Genomic DNA, 21,030 nt, shown 5'->3' on the forward strand with positions numbered 1-21,030 from the left:
TCACAAGACTTCAAGCACTCCAAAGTAAGCGCGTTTTCGAACAGAAAGAGGTGGATTTATGTTACAGGTGGGTGCACTAAATTCACTGGATATTGTACTGTACTGTTTTATTAGCACCTCGAGAAATACGTTAATAATAAGTTTTATGAATGACACGTTGGTCATTTTAAAAATATATATTTATGTTGTGCTCATTCTGTGTTGGGCTATCTCAACATATTTTTCTAGTCTATCTAAATGTATTTTGCTTGCATGCAGAAAATATTTAAAATAATTCATATACATATTTATACATCCAGAAAGTAGGAATGGGCCATTTTGTAAAATTCTTCATGATAAAAATGTTTGCTATTTCTACAAGAGATGTCTATACACATTGAATGACAAAACCTGGCTTTAGTGTTGGGTTGATATTTGTGGTAAATATTGTCACTAATCCACAGCTGCCAGTCAGTCTCGCTTTCCATAGATGCCCTCAGGATGTCAGTGTGAACTCACAAAGTCACACAGAGACAGCCACACATATACACTGTCACCAACACTTTCTTTAGCCCTTTCTCTCAAACATACTGTCACTCTCCCATTCTCTCTCTCTCTCTCTCTCTCTCTCTCTCTCTCTCTCTCTCTCTCTCTCTCTCTCTCTCACACACACACACACACACACACTATCTTTGCTTTGGATCTATTCTTAACATTTCCCATGACCCAGTTTAATTAAGAATCAAAATAGTCTCTGCACTGTCACTAGCAGTAGTAGCAGGACTACAGATAACTGCTGTTGAGACTGGCTTCTTTAAATGGCAGTCCTGGCTCCAGATGTCACCCTTACAGACTGTTTTGTCAGCATGTGAATGACATGGGAAAGCTCAAGGTGAAGAAAGAATACCACCATAGAATGTCATCTATAGGGCTGTTAAGTAGGTCACCGTGGTGTACAGTATAGGTGGGTGGGGGACCCCTATTTCAATGTGAATGCATTGATACATAGAAACAAGTAGTCCTCTTTCTCCTGAAATACAGTTCAGCAGTTAGCATTAAGGTCATTCCTCTGACCATCAGCAGTTAGCATTAAGGTCATTCCTCTGACCAAATGGCTGTGGTGATTTTGATCTGTTTTGTTCAGATTTGTGTCCTAAAATAGGCTACGGAGGAGAAACCTGCACCATTCGTATGTGGGAGTTTGACTCCATTTTGTTTCCTGGTTCATGGTCAAGTCTAACCTAATAGTTACTCTAACCTAATAGAAACTTGTTTGATGGTTATCCACACACACACACACACACACACACACACACACACACACACACACACACACACACACACACACACACACACACACACACACACACACACACACACACACACACACACACACACACACACACACACACACACACACACACACACACACACACACACACACACACACACACACACACACACACACACACACACACACTATGCCTCAGGGATAGACTCATTTTCACTAGTGTTAATAGGAGGGAGTGGCAGCCCAGGCGTAAGGTGTTCTGTGATGGTGCTCTCCCCGTTGTTGTTTGTCGTGATGAGTCGCTGTCGTGTAGTTTGCTTTGCCCCAGCCCAGACGAACAGATATGACATGGTCGTCTCCACCCCTGACTGTGTGCTTATCGACAGAGCCCAGATTGATGTTGGGAGCCGTAATAGTGTGGCAGTGGTGGTTATTGATCCCTACGGCACGGCTCCTGTGAGATATGGCCCAGTGCTGAGACAGATGAATTAGTACACAAATGAAGGAGATAGACAGCGCATGACAGAGAGGAGAAGTGAGAGATGACAGGCACACTTGGGCGTGTTTGTCACCTCATCACCGTTTCTGTTTGTTGTTAATGTGTTTACTCTGATCGAGAGGGGTGGAAAGTGTCACATGTTAAATATTACGGCCTTTCCAAGTTGCATTATTCATTTGGATCTCACATTTGACTTCAGTTAATTGTGATCATATTTCATGCTACGCAAGAGAACTCTTGGTCTCCCCAGACTCCAAAATATATCTCTATTAGACTGAATTCCTTCATGTTGTTGGTTTTATTAGCATGCTTTGCCTTATAGAACATTGTTTATCTCTGCTGTTATCATGGTATGTTCTATCCAGCGCTGGCATGAATATTTTCTGTGTCAAGATTGAGTGCAGCAGGTGTTTGCAATGTTCCCCTGACTGCTGAGAGCTTTATATAAAATCCATAGACATCATGCAGCTCTTATGCTTGTTTCATATTTGCATTTAATGCATCAATCCGCGTCGGATGATCGATTCTGGCCGTACGCTCATCTGTGCAGATAAAGGTGGTCGTATTCCCCTCACTCACTCACCTCGTAGAGCGTCTGCGCTCTCACCACCTCCATTACCCACTGACCTTATTCTCAGCTGGATCCCAGCACTGCAATAACTCCTGAACATTTTCTTATCTCTCTCTCTCTCTCTCTCTCTCTCGCTCCTTCTCCTGTCTATTTTCTTCCTGTCTCCCTCTCTGTCTATTTTCCGTCTCCCTCTTTCTCTCGTCATCTTTCTCTCTCTTGCTATTTGTTTCTCTCTATCTTTCCTTTCTCCACCCATCGGTCTCCCTCCTTTCACCATCACCCTTTCTATTCCCATTCATCCTGTCCTTATCTCTCTCTGTTTTCCCTTCTCTCCTTCTCTCTCTCTCACTTCTCTCTCTCTCTCTCGTTCTATTTTACCTTCTCTCTCTCTCTCTCTCTCTCTCTCTCTTTCTCTCTTTTTCTCTCTTTCTGTCTCTCTCTCTCAGGCTATTGGAGCCTCTCCCTCTGGATGTAGTGAGTGTCGGTGGCTATGTTGAGGCGATGGACGCAGCAGTCTGGAGGATGGCTAACGGTGGGGGAGCGGGACGCTGGTTGTGTGCCCTGCTCTGTGCCTGGCTGTGGGGTCAGTCATGCGCCCTGTGCCCCGAGGGCTGCCAGTGTGCCTGGGAGAGCCGCACCGTGCTGTGCGTGGACGCAGGGCTCCGCGAGGTGCCCGAGGACCTGCCCGCAGACACGGTCTCGCTGCACCTGGAGCGCAACCTCATCCGCCGGCTGCCCGAGCACGCCTTCAGCGAGCTGCTGCACCTGCAGGACCTGCACCTGTCGCACAACCGCATCGACAGCCTGGCGTCGGGCGCGCTGCGTCACCTGAGCCCCGAGCTGCGGCTGCTCGACCTCTCGCACAACCAGCTGCGGCAGGCCACGCGCGAGGAGTTCGGCGCCACGCGCGCCAAGACACGCCTCTACCACAACCCGTGGCACTGTGACTGTGTCTTACAGGAGCTCGTGCAGACGCTCAACCTGGAGCCCGAGACGGTCAACGGCATCGTGTGCGAGAGCTCGGCGCGCAGCGCCGCCGGCGAGGGCAGCCGCTGGGAGGAGCCGGCCGCCGGCAGCCACGCCGGGCACCCGCTGGTCAAGCTGCTGGACGCGGGCATCAACTTCTGCAGCATGCAGCGCAAGACCACCGACGTGGCCATGCTGGTCACCATGTTCGTGTGGTTCTTCATGGTCATCGTGTACGTGGTGTACTACGTGCGGCAGAACCAGGCTGAGGCCCGCCGACACCTGGAGTACCTGAAGAGCCTGCCCAGTCCGAAGAAGGCCCCCACGGAAACAGACACGCTCAGTACAGGCTTCTGAGAGACACACGGTGTGTGTGTGTGTGTGTGTGTGTGTGTGTGTGTGTGTGTGTGTGTGTGTGTGTGTGTGTTTATGTGTGTGTGGGACTCATTGTTTATCCCTGGAGGTCTGCCTTGGTGTGAAGGTCTGGAGAGGCATTATGTAGCATATACACTACCACAGGGGATAACTTGAAAACAGGATTAAACTTTTATGGTTTTGTGCTGTGGTATTGGAAAATATAAAAACCAAGAGTCGGTCAGAAGGGTTCCCTCTACTATGCTATTAAAAGTTGGACTTGACAGAGATTTGTAGCTACTGATTCTTACTGTCTGTTGATAAGAAACTGGTTTGTTTACAATTGTTTTTGTAGATATTCTGTCTTATTGCATTGCATGCTGGTTATTTTTAAGCTTTATTAAGGGTAATCTTCCAAATAACCAGCAAGACGATCAATATGTATGAAATGCTGATCAAGCGGAAATGAAAAAGGGAACACTTCCATATTAATGACCTGATGGCTATAAATGCTGATTTGAGGTGCTCATTTTCCCCACATGATAATGGAATAACCCACTCACGGCTACAGGATCGGAAATCACATCCAGGTTAGGCTGATTATGCTCTGGAGCTATTTTTGTCCTTGAATGTGTGGTGCAGATGAAATGGCCCCCTCGTTGGTCATCGTCTGTTGGGATCATCTGTGTGTGCCATTGGGAGTGAATACTCTTAAGCAGGCACCTTACAAAATTGTACTGTCTTGGGGGTAAGAGAAATTAGTACCCAATTTAGAACACATTTTAATAATTAAGCTCCATAGTTATAAATTAAATTGATTTCTTTGTTCATTTCTGTGTGGATCTCGGTACAACCCCACGGGAGCTGTTATATAGATCATCCTAAACCATCTTTCAACAACCTTGAATGTCTGTCGTAATGTAGGTGCTGAATAAAATAATCATGTTTGAGATTTGCAGGTTCTAGAATCCAGGCCACTCACCTCCTACCGTCAACCTTGAGAGTCTTGTTATTTGTGATTTTGTCCATTTTCACTGTAATTATATTTGAAATGTGTTGCATACAACGTCAAGTCAAGTGCTCTTTTGCCATCATTGTGGATCTGTGGCTCAAGGCTCTGGTGTCTGGGTTTATGAAAAAACAGACCTTGACTAACCATAGTCAGTGCAGTCAAAGTGTGTCGCCTTCCTCACTGAAACGTCAACAACGCGCCCAGTATTTTATACTGACTCCTGTTACTTTAAAGATGCAGGTAAATTAAAAGGGGACAATAAAAGCTAGCCTGGATTTCTCACAGGCACTCAGAGGTCAAGTTCAAGGTCAGAGCCATTTGGTGTTATGTGTCATCATGCTTTGTCTACACAGTTCTGCACTGGCATTTTCTTAAATGTTGTTGGTCCTGTCAACTGTATAAAGTGTATTCTGACTAAATGTGTATTGTGTAATTGTTTGTCTAAAGTTGTCTTTACATGTTTTTTATTCATAGTAAAGAGTTCCAGTTGTGTATTTTTTATTTTTCGTACAAGATGCATAGTAACATTTTCTTGAAAGAAGCTGTTTTGTTTTTTTTTGTTAAATGAGGAAGGGAAATTCTGAATGGTTTTTGAGTATCTTATTTCTCTGTTATTCTTAGAAAACTATTATTAAGTATTTAAACCATGTTAGGAGACTTCTCTTTGATTGTAATAACGTTGTGAAGACAACAAGGAATTTAAAAAAATATCCAAATGACCACAACTGCAAAACTACATCTTAGTAAAAAAATGATTTTAAGAAGTGGCAAACATAGGTTCTAAAATGTAAAAGTAAACATATTGTTTATTGCTTCTCATGGAATAAATTAAATGGAATAATAAAAAAGAAAACAAAGTCAAAACAATAAAAATCAAACATAGCTCTGTTTCATTCATCAAAATAATTCTACCTTTTATTGCTAAGGTGAAAGGCCATGTAGGAGATTGAGAACAAAATCAGGTACAAAATCACAATCATTGAACAAGAGTACTGTTGATCTTGGCTGGCAACGATTCCCATTTCTACTCTACCATGCTTAGAAACTAGTATTTGAAAAAAAAAAATAATGCAAAAGAAAAAAAATATATCTTACATGTACAAAATATTTTTTTAAAGTCTGACCACTCTTTCCTGTTCTTGCTTGTTTTTTTTTGTTGTTGTTGCCTTTTGTAGTTCCCCATTAACACAAAACAAGAAGCAAACAAACAAAAATAACATCCAATAAAAAATGTGCACCCCTGTGTTAACCTCCATGCTGTGGCCCTTCAGGACTCGTGAGGGTCTTCAAAGGCTGATGATGCAGCCCTCATGCCATCACTCTATTGTACAGAAGCAGAGCAGCGTGAGCCAGAGCAGGCCGCCATCACCTCTCCCCTTGTTTCTCTGTCTGAGAGTAGTGGCACCAGAGATACATGTGGATATATTAGGGGTTCAAGTCGAGGGGAAAATGGGGGGAAGGGAATTAAAAAAAGGACAATTCTCCTCCACCTTTCTCCAACACCACACCACATTATCATCCAGAACGCCCGGGTTAATAGAGAAAGTACAGAAGCGACTTCAGTCTGTTACTTGTTTTTTTCTTTTATTTCGAATTTACATTTATTAAAACCGTAACAAAACAAAAAACCAAAAAAAAACAAAAACCAAAAAAAAAGGCAAAACAAAAAACTCATGATCATGACCATAATAATATTATTGTTGTTATTATTAATAATAATACTATTATCAATAATAAAAATACACACACCCTCACAAATGAAGACAGCGCCTGCTCTGGCCGCTTGCTGGGTACCCTTGGCACACTAACAAGGCTGACTGATGGTCAGCACACGGCTCGCTGGCACGTACGGTGACACGTACGGTGACATGTTCCAGTTCAAGGCTGTGCCATGGATTTGCCAGGGCAGGGGATGTGGCTCGTGTGAGGGGGCCACAGGAGGATTCTGGGAAAGAAGTGAGGGAGTGCAGGGGAGGGTGGTGGTGGGAGGGGGGGCTGGGGAAGGGGGCTAATGGTTGCTGACAATGACTGAATTTTCAAAAGTGATAGCACAGTCCAGGGGTGTGTTGCCACTCCTGTCGTGGCCTTCTTGCCCGATCACCATCTGAGCTAATATGGACTTTTTTAAGGCTTTAATTTTTGTATGTTTTAAATCTCAGTGTGAGGTAGCTTTAAAAGAGTACTATCCAAACAAAACAAAAATATATATATATTGACTGGGGAGAGTTTCAAATGAAATGGTTTCTGATAATTGACATTAAAAAATGGTTCCTAATCTGGGCAAAATAGGAAGTGGAAAGAACAGGCCTCAAGTGGGGAATAAATCCCCCTTGAAACATGCCGTCTTGAAAAAAGAAACAAAACAAAATGTAAAAAGCTGTATATATATGTATAAACATATACATATATATACATATATACAGGTATAATATATAATCAGTATCTGGCTGTTAAAAAATACAGACTGTTTTACAACAATAGCACCATTGGTTTTATTATAATACACAGTAATTTTCCATACACACTGTGGTGGTAGATGTCAGAACACCTGCACTTAGTACACTGTTTGAGAGTTGGTTGGTTTTGGGGGGTGGATATCTGTGTGAGTGACTGGACATAGAGAGCAAGGGGAAAGAGTGGAAGAGGGGACTGCAGACCAGGGGGTGACTGCTGGCTGTGTCCTGCTGTGAAGGCGGCCTTCGTCTGTCGTAAGCAACGCAATGGTTCCAGGCAGAACTGGGGACCCACTGGGGACCAGGCAGCACTGGGGACCCACACCTCAACAATAAATAAATAAAAAAAAAACAAGACATGCGATAGTTTTCTTGCTTCTTAACACTCTGGTGCTTCCCTCTCTTCTCCGCGCATCATTGGTCATCATTCCAACTGCTGGAAAGGGGAGGTCAGCCCATGGTGGGAAAGAGAGCTGGGGTGAGGGGGGGGGGGGGGGTGCGGACATGGGGCACGGGAAACGGGGGCTTGGTTTGGGACATGAAGTGATTTTGAATGAGAAAGGTGGTCTTTGTTGGGAGGAAATCACAGATGAATATTGCCGGTGCCTTTCAGTGCATATATCCTAGGAGTACGACTTGGAAAGCACTTTTTTACTTAGAAAAAAAAGAGTCCCGTTTTTCAAAAAAACGTGTCTTGATCTTTCAATTTTTTTTCCTGTTCCTTTCTTTTCTCTCTTTCGTTCTGTCTTCCTTGATTTTTTTTATTTTGGAGTGTTTTTCCTCTCTCATGTTTTATATTCTTGTCTTATCTGGTCAGCCTTCTCTTTACAAGAAGCAGACTGCGCCAACATCAACGCCAAACTCCTGGTTGGGGCCTCCAATATCCATGGGGGCGATGTCCACAATGGGCAGACGAGAGGTCTTCTGTGATCTGTACTCAATGACTGTCTTTCCCCATTGCCCTGTGTGTCTCTGTGGGGTAAACAAACAGAACCAGCATTAGCTCATTCAGACACATTTCTGTCAGAGTTCTGAATTTTAGTTTTCGGTTTGGGTGGCACTGGTAAAAATAGACTGAGCATGTGCATATACCGTAAATGTGCATGTTTGTGTGTGTGTGTGTGTATATCAGGGTTGTGCAAAATTCGAATTGCAATTCTGCTTCCTGTTTGCTACCTCAATTGAAATGCAAGTGAAATTCAAGAATTTAATTGGAATTTTAGAGCCAGTTTCAATTCAATTCTGGAATTTTGCACAACCCTGGTGTGTGTGTGTGTGTGTGTGTGTGTGTGTGTGTGTATGTCTCTGTGCCTCACCGTGCAGCCATCCTCTAGCGCGCTGTAGGTGAAGCGGCTGTTGCCCTCGGCACGGATCTCCACGTCGTTGGAGCCCTGCAGCAGCACGGCCTTCTTCAGGTTGCCTGTGGCCGCGTCCATGTAGGCCACGCTGTTTTTGCAGTGGTAGGTGATGTTCTGGGACGCCTCTGTGGACAGCAGTCTCAGGAAGGTCATCTGGATGCTGGCGGTGTTGGCGGCCAGGCTATCATCCCCATAACTGAACTGCAGGGGGGCAGAGTGGAGAGTGTGAGGGTGGAATGGCAACTTGACTACCAGTAAACTAGCAAATGGCCTCTGGGTGTGAAGAGCATGGGCTCTGTGGCATAGATATTAGAAAGCTAGATACCGCATTGTCTGTTGAGTTCTATTAGGTGGCGTCGTAAGCGCGGCCGCCATATTGCTGGGGGCAGCACCTTTATTGTCTATGGGCAACACTTGCAAGCAATCACAGATACCTGTCTGATTTCCAGTCCAGCACATGCTCCTTCATTGGCCTCTAGTGATTGTTGCCCCCACCAAGATGGCGTCGCTATTTACGTATGTTCTGGAGCCCAATGCATAGCTGGCTTTTTAATATCTATGCTCTGTAGCACCAGGCCTGCATGGGAAGTGGTCATTATAAATAGTATTATGGAGGGATGGACTCACATGGAAACCGCCATTCATGGTCTCGCCGAACCAGACGTGCTTGCGGTCTCCACCCTTGCTGGACCACCAGTTCTTGCGTGGGATGCCGGAAGGCTTGGGGTGCACGCAAGTCTCGCCAGTCTCCATGTTGCAGAAGACCTTGATGGCATCCACTGTGCAGCCCTGGTTGGGGTCGATCCAGTACTCGCCTGCCAAGAAACACCACAGGACAGATGAGGACCTTTTACACGCAAGATCTTTTTTACGCAAGAGGCTAGAGACACGGTGAGGGCACAAAACGAGACATTCGCTGAATAACAGGCGAATTGAGTGTCCTCCCAGCTGATGTTCAGATGGCCAATTACTGCTGAGAGCTGTCCCCTAAAATGAAGGGAACTCTTACACTATGTCAAACATTCACATCATGTTTTACATTGCAAATGGAAATAGCCTCATTTTCAAGCCAACAGACATTTTGAATGTTTATTGAAAAGGCTTTCAGTACCTCTTTATGGATGCATATAGTTCATGGATATTTCTCTGGGGTTTAAATAGAGTAACCCAATGTGTAAGTGGTGTGTGTGTCAGTCTCTACGCAGTTTATCGGGTTTCCATGGAGATGTCCCTTCGCATGGCCACTCACCGCTCTTCCAGTCGGGGTGGCACAGCTTGAGGTCGCGGCAGGTGCGAGCAGGGTTCTTCTTGGAGCCCTCGGGGCTGCGGATGTTCTCGATCTGGCTGTTGAGGTTCTTAAGGGTGGCGTCCACCTCGGCGTCGTGCTGCCTCAGGCCTCCGGCCGCCTGGTCGGCACGCATGTACCTCATGGGATCGGGGGCCTTCTCGGGCTGACCCAGGCCGGCGAATGCGGACATGTCGATGCCAGGGCCTGGAGGACCAGGAGGACCAGGAGGTCCGGGGTTACCTTGGGGACCCTGAGGAGAGGGAGGGGATGCTTTAACCACAGTTGGGATGCTTCTTGATGTTAAAGTAGCTATATAAACTGTGCCTCAACAGCATAGGCAGTGAAGGCTTTTCATTGAATATATTTGGTGTTGAAAATATGTCTCAGGCTACTGACAACAATTATCTTTCTGATTTTATGACGTAGAAGCTGAACTCACAGAGGGACCAGTCTCGCCAGAACGTCCACGAGGTCCAGGAGGTCCGATAGGGCCAGGCATTCCATTGGAACCGTCCTTTCCAGAAGGTCCAACTGGGCCAGGGGGTCCCTGTGAAGATAACGCAAACAGTTCAAAGGTTAACACTAATCCAGGCTTCTAAACGTATTTTGAGATTTTTGAGATTCCAGGATGATTAGAGACATGTTGACATAATTTTTTTGTATGAAAGGGAAACAACTTACTCTTGAACCAGCAGGGCCAGCAGGTCCAGTAGCACCCTGGTCACCAGCCTGACCCTATTGGAGAAAATATCAAAGTAGATTTGATGAGAATAAAAAAATCAGTCAAATAACACCAGTGAGATGACACAAGGTCGACTAGAGGACACAGAGAAGGTGAAAACCCTTATAAATCATGTAGCATAGCATTCTATTTCTGACTTCTAAGGTAGAACATTAGGATTCTTCAAAAATATCCAAGAGGCCTGGCAAGTGACAGTTGGTGACCTGGTGGAAAAACCGGACAACCCCAAGAGGGCTGACCACAGATAGCACTCGGCTTAGGCTGGCGTATGGCCACTTACAGGAGGTCCAGGCAGACCCTGCAGACCGGTGAAGCCTCTGTGTCCCTTCTGTCCTCTCTCTCCACCCTCGCCAGCCTCTCCCTTGTCTCCGCGTGGTCCTTGGGGTCCCTGGAGCAGGAGGAAAAGAGAGGTGGATGAATCATCATTACAAGTGGGGGGACAGGAAGCAGCCTTACATAACCAGGTGATAACTGCTTCCACAGGGAGGGGAGGAAAAACATCCTCTCCTGCCATAGACAAGGTCAGACAGGATGTGGAAAAACAGGTAAAGGTGGATGAACGTGTCTCAGAAAACTGGAAATAAAAATGTGTGTGCCATGGCCTTCTAATCACAGAAACCTTGTGTGTGTGTGTGTGTGGGGGGGGGGGGGGGGGTATAATGTGCAGAATATAGTGCAGAATATAATGCTTGTTTCTAAAAAAGACATTTCATATAGATGATGAATCAACTGATGATGTGGGCAATTCAGTTAGGGTTTAGTGCACATTATAGGTCTCCTCCCCACACACTATCCCCCCCACGACCAATAACACATAAAGGCCCTCTAATACGTGGAACTGCAGTGGAAACTGGACGGGTCTGGTGTGTGTGTGTGTGTTAGATGATAGTAATAACGAAGGGTCACTCACAGCCATGCCTCTAGCGCCAGCAGGTCCAGGGGCTCCAGAAGGTCCTTGGGGACCCTAAACATCAAGGTCAGAAAGAGAGTGGCTCAGACAGCGGTCACACACACAGCACATAAAGTCATGAAGAGGTACCCCAGTCCTAGGAGAATTGGATGGGTCATCTCATGTGTTTTTTCATGAAATAATTGATTTCTTGTGTTTTGCACTACTTGAGTGCAGTGCTCTGAAAATGTCATTATTTCTAATGGACGTGACGTGCCGTCATCAGAAACTCTGCTTCAGCTTCATCAGCCCTGCTGCTATTTCCTGCACCTCTTCCAAACCGCTACCTTGTTTAGTGTTATTTTCTCAAGTGCTTCTCCGTTGGGATCATTCTTTTCCCCTTCCTCACCCTCTCCGTCCCCTCATCCTTTCTCCTTTTCTTTCTCTCTATCCTCCCCTCTCTGTTTTCGTGCCTTTTTCACAGGCCTGTCCAAGAGAGCCAGAGAAATGCAATAGCCACCGCACCATACGCCTGATTTGTCCTGCCTCCCAGAGTCCCTGATCACATCAGAGTGGGGCTCTGCTTTTGTCTGTGTTACAGTTGATGTGTGTGCACACTGTGCAGTGTGTTTGTGTGTGTGTGTGTGTGTGTGTGTGTGCTTTAGAGTTTGGATTGCCAGCGGCATGTTTGTGTGTATGTGTGTGTACACAAGTTTATGAGTGTGTGTGAGTGTGTGTTTTTTGTGTGTGTTTTTTGTGTGTGTTTTTTGTGTATGTCTGCGTATGCGCATGTATGCATATGTGTGTGAGTGTGTGTGTGTGTATGTGTGTGTATGTGCGTGTGTGCTACTCACCGCCTCTCCTCTATCTCCCTGTTTGCCGGTGGGTCCGACTGGGCCGGGGGCACCAGTAGCTCCAGGGGCACCAGGAGCGCCGTTAGGACCGGTGTTGCCACGGTCACCCTGAACACAACCACAAGTGTCAGTCACAGCGCAGGGAAAACAAAAACATCAAAACAAACAGTGCATGGGGCTAACACAATTAACTATGGGAGGTCAAAGCAACAGCTTTGCATCACAGTGTGGTATTAATGGAAATAATGTAGACATGAATACAGTATGATAGCATTAATAAACAATAATTCAAATAGTGAAGATGTTTGTGGACCTCTGTGGCACTGGACTTTGTACTGTAACTTGGAGTGATTAAATCATTTCCTGCTGATTAACTCATTAGCATAGCTCTTAGCTAATTAGCCGAGTACCACACAGCTTCTCTGAATGTTAATAACAAGGCAATTAGCATGTCTCACCTTGATTCCAGCGGCACCATCTCTACCAGGAGGACCATCAGATCCAGGGTTGCCCTTAAAAAACAGAACACAGGTTGCTTTAATACGAGCTGATTAATCTAATAGTGTACGGCCACCCTGTCTCCCATCCCATGCGCACAGGGTTCCAGGGCAAACTCTATCTAATAGAGATAATGACAGCACACAAACAACGTTACAATGTTATCCTAAATTTAGTTTCATTTCATGATTATATAATGTTGTCATTATAATTATTATCCAATCTAAAATGTAGAAAACAATATGGTTATTTACCTAACTGAAAAAAACATTATAGTGCAGCATTATACTGGAGGTTTTGCTGCATTCAGATTCAGTTTTGCTTATAGATCCACTACCAGACAGAGCATTTGAGTTCCAGACAGGCAGCGACCTGAGGGGACGCCTGCAGGCCTGTGGGCTGCTGCTGCTGCTGCTCATGTTTACAGTGATACCCACCTCTCTACCAGGCTCTCCAGAGGGTCCGGTCAGACCAGGAGGACCGACGGGGCCGGGGGGTCCGCGGTCTCCAGCTCCACCGGGAGCTCCCTGCTTTCCAGGCTCACCCTGTGTGGAGAGAAGGCAAGTAGCGCTGAGTGTGATAGCAAAAGGTGGTCTGCATGGTCTGAGTGTAGTTTGTGAACTGTTAAGAACGGTAGGGCTGCAACAATTACTCAACTATAAAATGAAATGTTGATTATTTAAGTAATCAATTACATGTTTAGCTTGTATAACAAAACTCTATGGTAGTGAACTGAATATACTTTTGATGTATAGACAAAACAAGGCATTTGAGGGTATCATCTGATACTTTATAGACCAAACAACCAACTGATTGATCAAGGAAATAAAGGGCAAATCAATCAATGAGGAAAATAATTGTTAGCTGCAGCCCTAAAGAAACGTAGTGAGTGTTTTTTTTTTATTGAGTGATACTCACAGATGGTCCGGGAAGACCGGGGAAGCCTCTCTCACCACGCTGTCCAGGAAGACCCACGATACCACGCTGACCAGCCAGACCCTGAGGCCCAGATGGACCGTCGGGACCCTGTGAGAGGACAGAGAGAAATCATCAGACATCATCAGACTCCAATCACAAAGCACACAAGGGCTGCCATCAAGACCTGCATCAGAGGGAGTCTCCAACCATCCAGTGAGTGTCAGGCTCCATTGTGCTCTCATTAGTTTTTTTTAATTTTCAATTTATTGCTCCTCTGAATATCTATTATGGAGTGTAGTCCACGGCCTTGTGTTCGGGGTTCATCACATGACCTTGTGGGGCTATAATTGACAAAATTATTATGCTGGAGACTAGGTAAAAAAATTATCTCTTGCTCAACATTTTGAAGAGGCACTACTTTGAATATGTTACCCATAGGTCAAGCAAAAGAGGCAGCAATCATCTGGCTAATGATTACACAGCTGTGACAGACACTCTACACATGCCCTTCCAGACTGTGTTTTTGTTGCTGCCATCTTGTCTGTCTGACTTCGTCTGGCAATGAGTACTCTGTGTCAGGGTCTTAAGGCTGAGGGGGAAGCTTTGATTTTACAGAGCGCCTCATCAGGGCACAGGAAATGAAAGGTATTGAATGGTCTCGTAATCCTCTGTGACCCTATTGGAGTGCACCTTTGGAAAGTGGAGGAAATACAATGGACTCAATGGACCAGATAAGAACAGGTACACAAAACTGCCTAAACATGGATGGTTTCATGGAGGGATGGACTGACAGATAAATGAATTGAAGTGCAGAAGGATGGATTGGATGGATAGGTGGAGATAGTAACAGGTGGACAAAATGAATGGATGGGGTCAATGGGATGGAGGATTAAATAGAAGAGCAAAATGGCGGCTAGACTAACAAAAATGGGGCTTGTGAGTGCACTGCAAACTAACATGAAGACAGTGTTGGAAACAAACTACAGGGGGCCAGGATGAAGAATGATTAGAAATTACCTCCACACTGCACCGAAACTTTTTTTTAAAAAAACCACATGGAACACTTCTTAAAGAAACAAAATATATGAGTTCTCAGTGCAACTGGGGTGTAGTCAGGAATGTGAAACTAGTGAAATGTTCCTTGAGAGAGTGAATGCTCTGCAGAATAAATAAAGTTCTGCAGAATAATACTTCTTTCACTTCTTTTATTCATGGGTCTGTACAAGAAAAGGTATTTCAGCATACTGGATTACTTAAGTTATGGGTGGCATGGGTGGAGTTTTTATTTTGGTATTTCAAAAAGGGACAACACAGTTGTTATGTTCTACTTGTGATTTGTCAAAAGCACTACCTACTGTCTGCTCTGGGTTCCACCAAAGTGAGAAGAGAGAGATCACAAAGGTCACAGAAAGGTCAAGGAGAGGTCACTTACAGGGGGACCATCCTCTCCAGACTCTCCTTTCTCTCCAGGGGTTCCAGCAGGTCCGCGCAGCCCAGCGTCTCCCTGTCTTCCTGGGGGACCGCCGTCACCACGCACACCCTTAGGGCCATCTTTACCAGGAGGACCAGCGGGGCCTGCAGGACCAGGGTTACCCTGAGGGGCGCACAAAAACAAACAAATAAACAAACAAACAAACAAACAAACACTGCCCTTTTATGCTTTTATTTACTACTACTCTTTGCTTTTGTTTATGGAAAGCACATTGATTGACCTCTGTGTATGAAATACGCTATATAAATAAACTTGACTTGACTTGACAAACAAAGACGGGAAATCAAATCTATATCATGTACGCAGGGGAGAGAGTGTAGAAATGCACTCCTGTGATTAAAATATTCATCACAAAAGTTGATGAGCTACAACAATGTTATGATATTCAGTATATCAGAGTATCTCATCAATCTCTTCACTTCACAATAAAACTTTTATTTGTTGGTCATCTGCAGAGACCAGAGTGTTTACATGACCCTATCAGTGGTAACATGATCTGAAGATATTGAGACATATCAGCTGTCACTCAACTTTAAACAAAACCACGATTACTATTAATTTTCATCCCAGGTTGGTTCTTGACTCTAAGCTCCTTTGATTGATCCTTGAGACTACACTTCAAGTGGAACAAATGATCTAATCAAACGTTCAGATGCCTGCCTCAGCAACCAAATCTAAATCACAATGCCATGCCATTCTTGTCTGGAGAAGGGAAAGATTTGTTGTGAGTGAATTCACAGAGCACCTGCTGCCAATACTCTATTTCACAGGCGGGTGAACATCTAGACCGTGAATTGTATTCTATTTATGGGATAACAGATCATTAAAAATAGAAGTGAATAGAACGTTTTTGATCATATCTGTCAGAGGCATGGCATGACTAATTAAAGTCTGCATAATCTCAGATATTTAACATGTTCACTGAGCGAGACACTGCGTGGCATTTTCTGCCTGGTTTCATACAGTAGGCTAGTTGTAGACGAAGGAGCAGAATGAGTGTATTATCGCCTGGGTGAAATCGGAGGGGGAGACAAGCGCAGCATTGAATTAATAGCTTCTAAAGTGAAAGTGACAGCCGTTCATGGATCATTACGCCAAAATTTATGGCTGTTAGAGACTGTGGCCATGGCCTGCCGAGCAGACAGAGATCGTAAAGAGCGCCTAATGAATAATGCACTCATACAATATCATCACAAGACAGGTCTGAGAGATGGATGCGCCTCAGCTACTAGTCTGACTGACACTTTTTTTGACCTAAATACTGTAACGAGTCACAAAGTCACCGACATACTGCGTGTGTCTGAACTGCACACGGCTCTCTACACATAATTAATCAAGCAGCTCCTACAGTAGCTATTTACATAGTCAGCCAGGTGAGATAGTGACTTGCATCAGTACAGTTACACGTGAACATATAGACCAAAACAAGCACACTGGCCTGCAGTCACAGCTGCAGGCCAGTGTCTATAAGTCTAAGTCTAAGACTTATTACAGTAGACACAGGGAGGTACTATTTACTAATGATAGGAATGTGGCCTGAGACAGCTACAGTAATAGATGTATTGCTGTGACCACACCCCCCTTTTGAAAGCCTCTCTGGATTAATGAAAACGGCCTTTGGTGGATCAATTATGCATTACAGTCAGTCACCTAAAAATAGATGTTTTATTGTACTGGAAAGCTCCTTTGAGCTATTATGCTAATTACTAAGAGATATAACTGCAACCATTGATACTTTACATAAGTACACATGCTTTATTGAATTACAGTTTTTGTTTCACATAAGTACACATGCTTCATTGAATTGTAGGCAGGTTTGTGTCACTTACATTGGGACCTGGGGGTCCAACTCGTCCAGCAGAACCAGGGAAACCAGTGGCACCCTATAGGAGACAGTGCCATGAGGATGCTAGTTTCATACAGGGATCAACATAATTAAGCATACTCAAATAGCTGTATATAAAATACCATGGTGCATACACTTTGCACATACTGTGAGATACTGTACAGGACTCATATTAACATATTTCTCACTTTAAATTTAAATGATGCCATTTATTTTGCATGTCAGATAAGGCGCTAACTGTATTTCGCTGACTTTCTACATAACACGTTAAAACTGGTCTAGTCTAATCGAGTGTAAACAGTATATCAGATACAGAAACAGCACTGCTGTGATGAATGATATATTATACACTGTATTGGAGAGTAAAGGTCTCAGACTTACAGGGGGTCCCTGGGCACCGCGAGCACCTTTAGGTCCAGACACACCAGTGGGTCCCTACACAAACACACATACACATAGCGTTAGCATAGCATAGCATACCTCTGCAAGGACATGCAGCACATACAGATGAGAATGTAATGTTGTAAGAGCTGCTGTGATGCTCCTGTGATCCTAAAGACTCTAGATGTCCCAGAGAGCGTAATGTACGTACAGAGGGTCCAGGGGCTCCGGAGGGTCCTTGTGGCCCGGGGGCACCAGCATCACCCTTCTGTCCAGGCTCACCCTGATCTCCCTTGGTACCAGGCTGACCATCAGAACCCTGCACGGGGAAAAGAAAATCCATTCAGTCCTGTTTCACAGTCACAGAAATAGAGTAGGCCTACAATGTTTGGCAATTCCAGGATTGAGATGTGGTGGTGTATACATTTTTTTTTTTAAATATATTTTTTTTATATATTTCTGTCATATGATCAATTAAGCAACCAAATGAATTAACCAATTCATTACACAATCACCTGAAATCAATAAATCAATCATTCAATCAAAGATCACATGTCCTCTCTCATTGTCACAGAATTCCACATTGTATCACTGTTACATTTTGAGGCAATTCATGGCAATCAAGTCCCTTTCCACAGGTGTATAAAATCAAGCTCCGAGATTATGAATGCTGACTGCATAATGGTTGATTAATACACATGGGGAAGGGGACCTGATAAAACCCATGAATAAACAAGTTACTTCTTCCATTTGAAAGAAAGAAAAACATCTAACGGGCAAAAGAAGAAAAATGCTAAAACTCTTATAGAAGAATAGATGACACAGCATCTCATCGGTTTGTTTTGTGTGCACTGACATTCCAGGGTAAAGGAGTGGCGTGACCAGCCTTTATAACATAAGATATATGTCACCTTATTAAAGGTCACATCCTGCTTCTATGACTGACATATCAATCTTGACCAAATGTACCAGTCCATGTTATTACTGTCCCGTATTCATAGTGGATCACACGGGCGGATGGAAGCCCGTATGCACATGTGCCGCACGCAATGTCAAATCAGAGTATGCCCATTTAGCATGGACATCACATGCTTCGCTTGAAATCACTTTACAGATTCTGACCCCTGTCACACGGTGCATGTCACGTTAGCTGCAGGTCCATAATTGTCAGGTGTGGAGCCCTGTAACAGTTTCATCACCTCCACTAATAACGACCACATAATGGGTTCGTGGCGGTCATACTTACAGGAGGACCAGCGAATCCAGCAGGACCTGGGGGACCAGTCTCACCCCTGTCACCCTGCAGAGGAGCACAAATGGGCTGGTTAGTACTGCCTGAGGCCATTACTGTCAGCAAGGAGATAATGCATCATAGCGCTCGATCTGGCAGATATGAAATATCAACTCCTGGCTTTTAGGGTTTTGATTTCTGTCAGATTCTACTTTTAATGGAATGCTATCAAATAGATTAGACTTCTGTTCACAGTTTATAAAATCCTGCTTCTGTAGGAGCTGGTTAGCATTAAAAACCAGTGTGGCATAATGCAGGGATTGGCAAAAATGGTAGTTATGATTATCATTTAAAAATACAATGTTCCTACACTCCTAGAGCTGTGATATAAAGGCCACACACTACAGATGTCTATTTTACATTAGCCTCGAGTGTGATGCCTACTGTTAGCCTACATCATTATGCGCAGCCTAGTCTGTACAGTATTATAATTGCTACTCGAGAGCAAGTTGGAGTGTGTGTGTGTGTGTGTGTGTGTGTGTGTGTGTGTGTGTGTGTCTCTGTGTGTGTGTGTGTGTGTGTGTTTGTGTGTGTGTGTGGGTCAGTTTTGTGAAATACTTACAGGAGCACCACGGGCACCAGCAGCTCCAGAAGGTCCAGCAGGGCCAGATTCTCCCTGGAGGAGGAAACAAGCGCACACAGACACATGAGAGAGGGAGAGAGAGAGGGAGTGGGAGAGAGAGAGAAAGAGAGAAGGAGAGAGGGAGAGGGAAAGAAGGGGAGAGAGAGAGTGAGAGGGAAAGAAGGCAAGAGAGAAGGAGAGGAAGAGATAAGGGAAATGAAAATGAGAAGGCCGAGGGGAGATAGTGAGGATGAAAGGGAGCAGTGAGAGTGATAAGGATGGAACTGTCAGGTTAACCCCGCAGGCTTAGAGAAATAACATTTAAAAAGAATCCCATGTGTAAACTGAGCCTGACTTTCCACCCCCCCATCCCCACACCCCCCCTTCAGACGTAAACATTCACCTTCTCGCCATTAGGGCCGCCTGGACCAGGAGGACCAATGGGGCCGGTCAAACCCTGTGGAAGAGAGAAGGGCAAAAGCAGTCCAGTTAAACGCTGAACAAATGGAGACCGGGATTGTTAACAGTCGCTCAACACAAATCTTCAGATCTGATACACAAAATGGCCACAGGTGAGCACGCACACACACACACACACACACACACACACACACACACACACACACACACACACTGCTTGGCACAGTTAGTCCTTTACAGGGACAAGTATGTGGGATGCTGCTGGAATAATGAAAACACACTCAGTGTTGCAAGTGGGCACACGTTTGGTTCTGCACAGCCTATCTTGGCATAATACTGCTGAATTGAGAGTGTGTGGGCTGATTAGCATTGCCAGTGGGAACATAGTGCGTGCGTGTATGAGAGAGAGAGTGTGTTTGTAAGTGTTTGTGTGCGCATGAGTGTGTTTGTATGTATGTGTGTGTGTATGTGTATGTGTGTATGTGTGTGTGTGTGTGTGTGTGTGTGTGTGTGTGTGTGTGTGTGTGTGTGTGTGTGTGTGTGTGTGTGTGTGTGTGTATGTGTGCATGCAAACATGTTTGTGTGCTGTGTGTGTATTTGTTTTGCATGTGTGTGTAGGAGAATGTCACACTGATGGTAATGAGCACATCCGTCATGACGGTGAGGTAGGGGAGACACTCACTCTTGCACCATCTTTGCCAGGAGCACCCTCAGGTCCTTTCTCGCCATTGTCACCCTGTGGGAGAGCAGCGAAGACAGGTGTTAGCACATGCGCTAGCACTTCCTCCTCTGTAGCCAGCCTGCACATATCAGCACATGCACTAGCACCTCCTCCTCTGTAGCCAGCCTGCACATAATGACCATGTTCATGCGTGACCACCCCTATAGCTCCATATGCTGCCTATGGATCAGGTGTCCGGCTGCTTAAAAGAGCATTTTAACGTCTTTCTCAAAGAACAAAGAAGGGTCAGAACAGGCATTAGTGTCAGAAAGTTATAGTAATCAGCAAGCTATGTCATGTTTTCTTTTCCTTCTTTGGAAAGCCTGAAATATAGGCCATCTACCTTTCTAGCATCAATACTTCTTTGTCCTGGTTCTTGTTGAGGCTGATATTCTTAGTTTCAATGCATTTCAGAAGCTTGGCCAGAGTCTTGGATAGGAACTTACTCTGTCTCCCTTGGGTCCAGAGATGCCACCGGGGCCTCTCTCTCCGGGCATTCCCTGCAGACCAGGGGGTCCCTGGGCACCTGGAGCACCGCCTGGTCCAGTGGCACCCTGGGAAAAAAGGCACACACACACACACACACACACGATGAACCATCACTTAAAGGCTGATGATAAGAGCTCTAAACTGTAAGATGTGAAA

At 44.9% G+C, this 21,030-nt stretch overlaps 2 protein-coding genes across 3 annotated transcripts in view; one reads left to right on the top strand and one right to left on the bottom strand.

Annotated features, from left to right (window-relative positions):
- LOC143104602 (leucine-rich repeat-containing protein 3-like) lies at positions 1–3,663 on the top strand. Its single transcript, XM_076268720.1, has 2 exons — positions 1–67; positions 2,787–3,663. Exon 2 carries the CDS (start codon positions 2,842–2,844, stop codon positions 3,661–3,663), a length of 822 nt encoding a protein of 273 aa, XP_076124835.1. The 5' UTR covers positions 1–67; positions 2,787–2,841.
- A 1,903-nt stretch (positions 3,664–5,566) lies between these two features.
- Positions 5,567–21,030, bottom strand: part of col2a1b (collagen, type II, alpha 1b) — a 48,550-nt gene continuing 33,086 nt past the window's right edge. For both annotated transcript variants that reach the window (XM_076267375.1, XM_076267374.1), the window contains 21 exons: positions 20,832–20,939; positions 20,347–20,400; positions 19,648–19,701; positions 19,245–19,298; positions 18,638–18,691; positions 17,603–17,710; positions 17,392–17,445; positions 16,994–17,047; positions 15,105–15,266; positions 13,673–13,780; positions 13,192–13,299; positions 12,715–12,768; positions 12,257–12,364; positions 11,424–11,477; positions 10,794–10,901; positions 10,453–10,506; positions 10,211–10,318; positions 9,733–10,021; positions 9,111–9,298; positions 8,442–8,684; positions 5,567–8,097 (listed from right to left, as the gene is read on the bottom strand). In XM_076267375.1, the coding sequence (XP_076123490.1) occupies positions 7,951–8,097; positions 8,442–8,684; positions 9,111–9,298; positions 9,733–10,021; positions 10,211–10,318; positions 10,453–10,506; positions 10,794–10,901; positions 11,424–11,477; positions 12,257–12,364; positions 12,715–12,768; positions 13,192–13,299; positions 13,673–13,780; positions 15,105–15,266; positions 16,994–17,047; positions 17,392–17,445; positions 17,603–17,710; positions 18,638–18,691; positions 19,245–19,298; positions 19,648–19,701; positions 20,347–20,400; positions 20,832–20,939 (2,271 nt within the window). In that variant the 3' untranslated portion in view covers positions 5,567–7,950. The remainder of the gene's footprint in view (positions 8,098–8,441; positions 8,685–9,110; positions 9,299–9,732; positions 10,022–10,210; positions 10,319–10,452; positions 10,507–10,793; positions 10,902–11,423; positions 11,478–12,256; positions 12,365–12,714; positions 12,769–13,191; positions 13,300–13,672; positions 13,781–15,104; positions 15,267–16,993; positions 17,048–17,391; positions 17,446–17,602; positions 17,711–18,637; positions 18,692–19,244; positions 19,299–19,647; positions 19,702–20,346; positions 20,401–20,831; positions 20,940–21,030) is intronic.

The sequence above is a fragment of the Alosa pseudoharengus genome, unplaced genomic scaffold, assembly GCF_046254945.1.
Source record: "Alosa pseudoharengus isolate Yale_2024_CS ecotype anadromous, Long Island Sound unplaced genomic scaffold, YU_APseudo_1.1 YU_APseudo_1.1_scf_5, whole genome shotgun sequence".
Taxonomy (NCBI): Eukaryota; Metazoa; Chordata; class Actinopteri; order Clupeiformes; family Clupeidae; genus Alosa; species Alosa pseudoharengus.

Bases quoted from the DNA above. Each gene is read 5' to 3' on its own strand.
- LOC143104602 (XM_076268720.1), top strand. From the start codon at position 2,842: ATGGACGCAGCAGTCTGGAGGATGGCTAACGGTGGGGGAGCGGGACGC.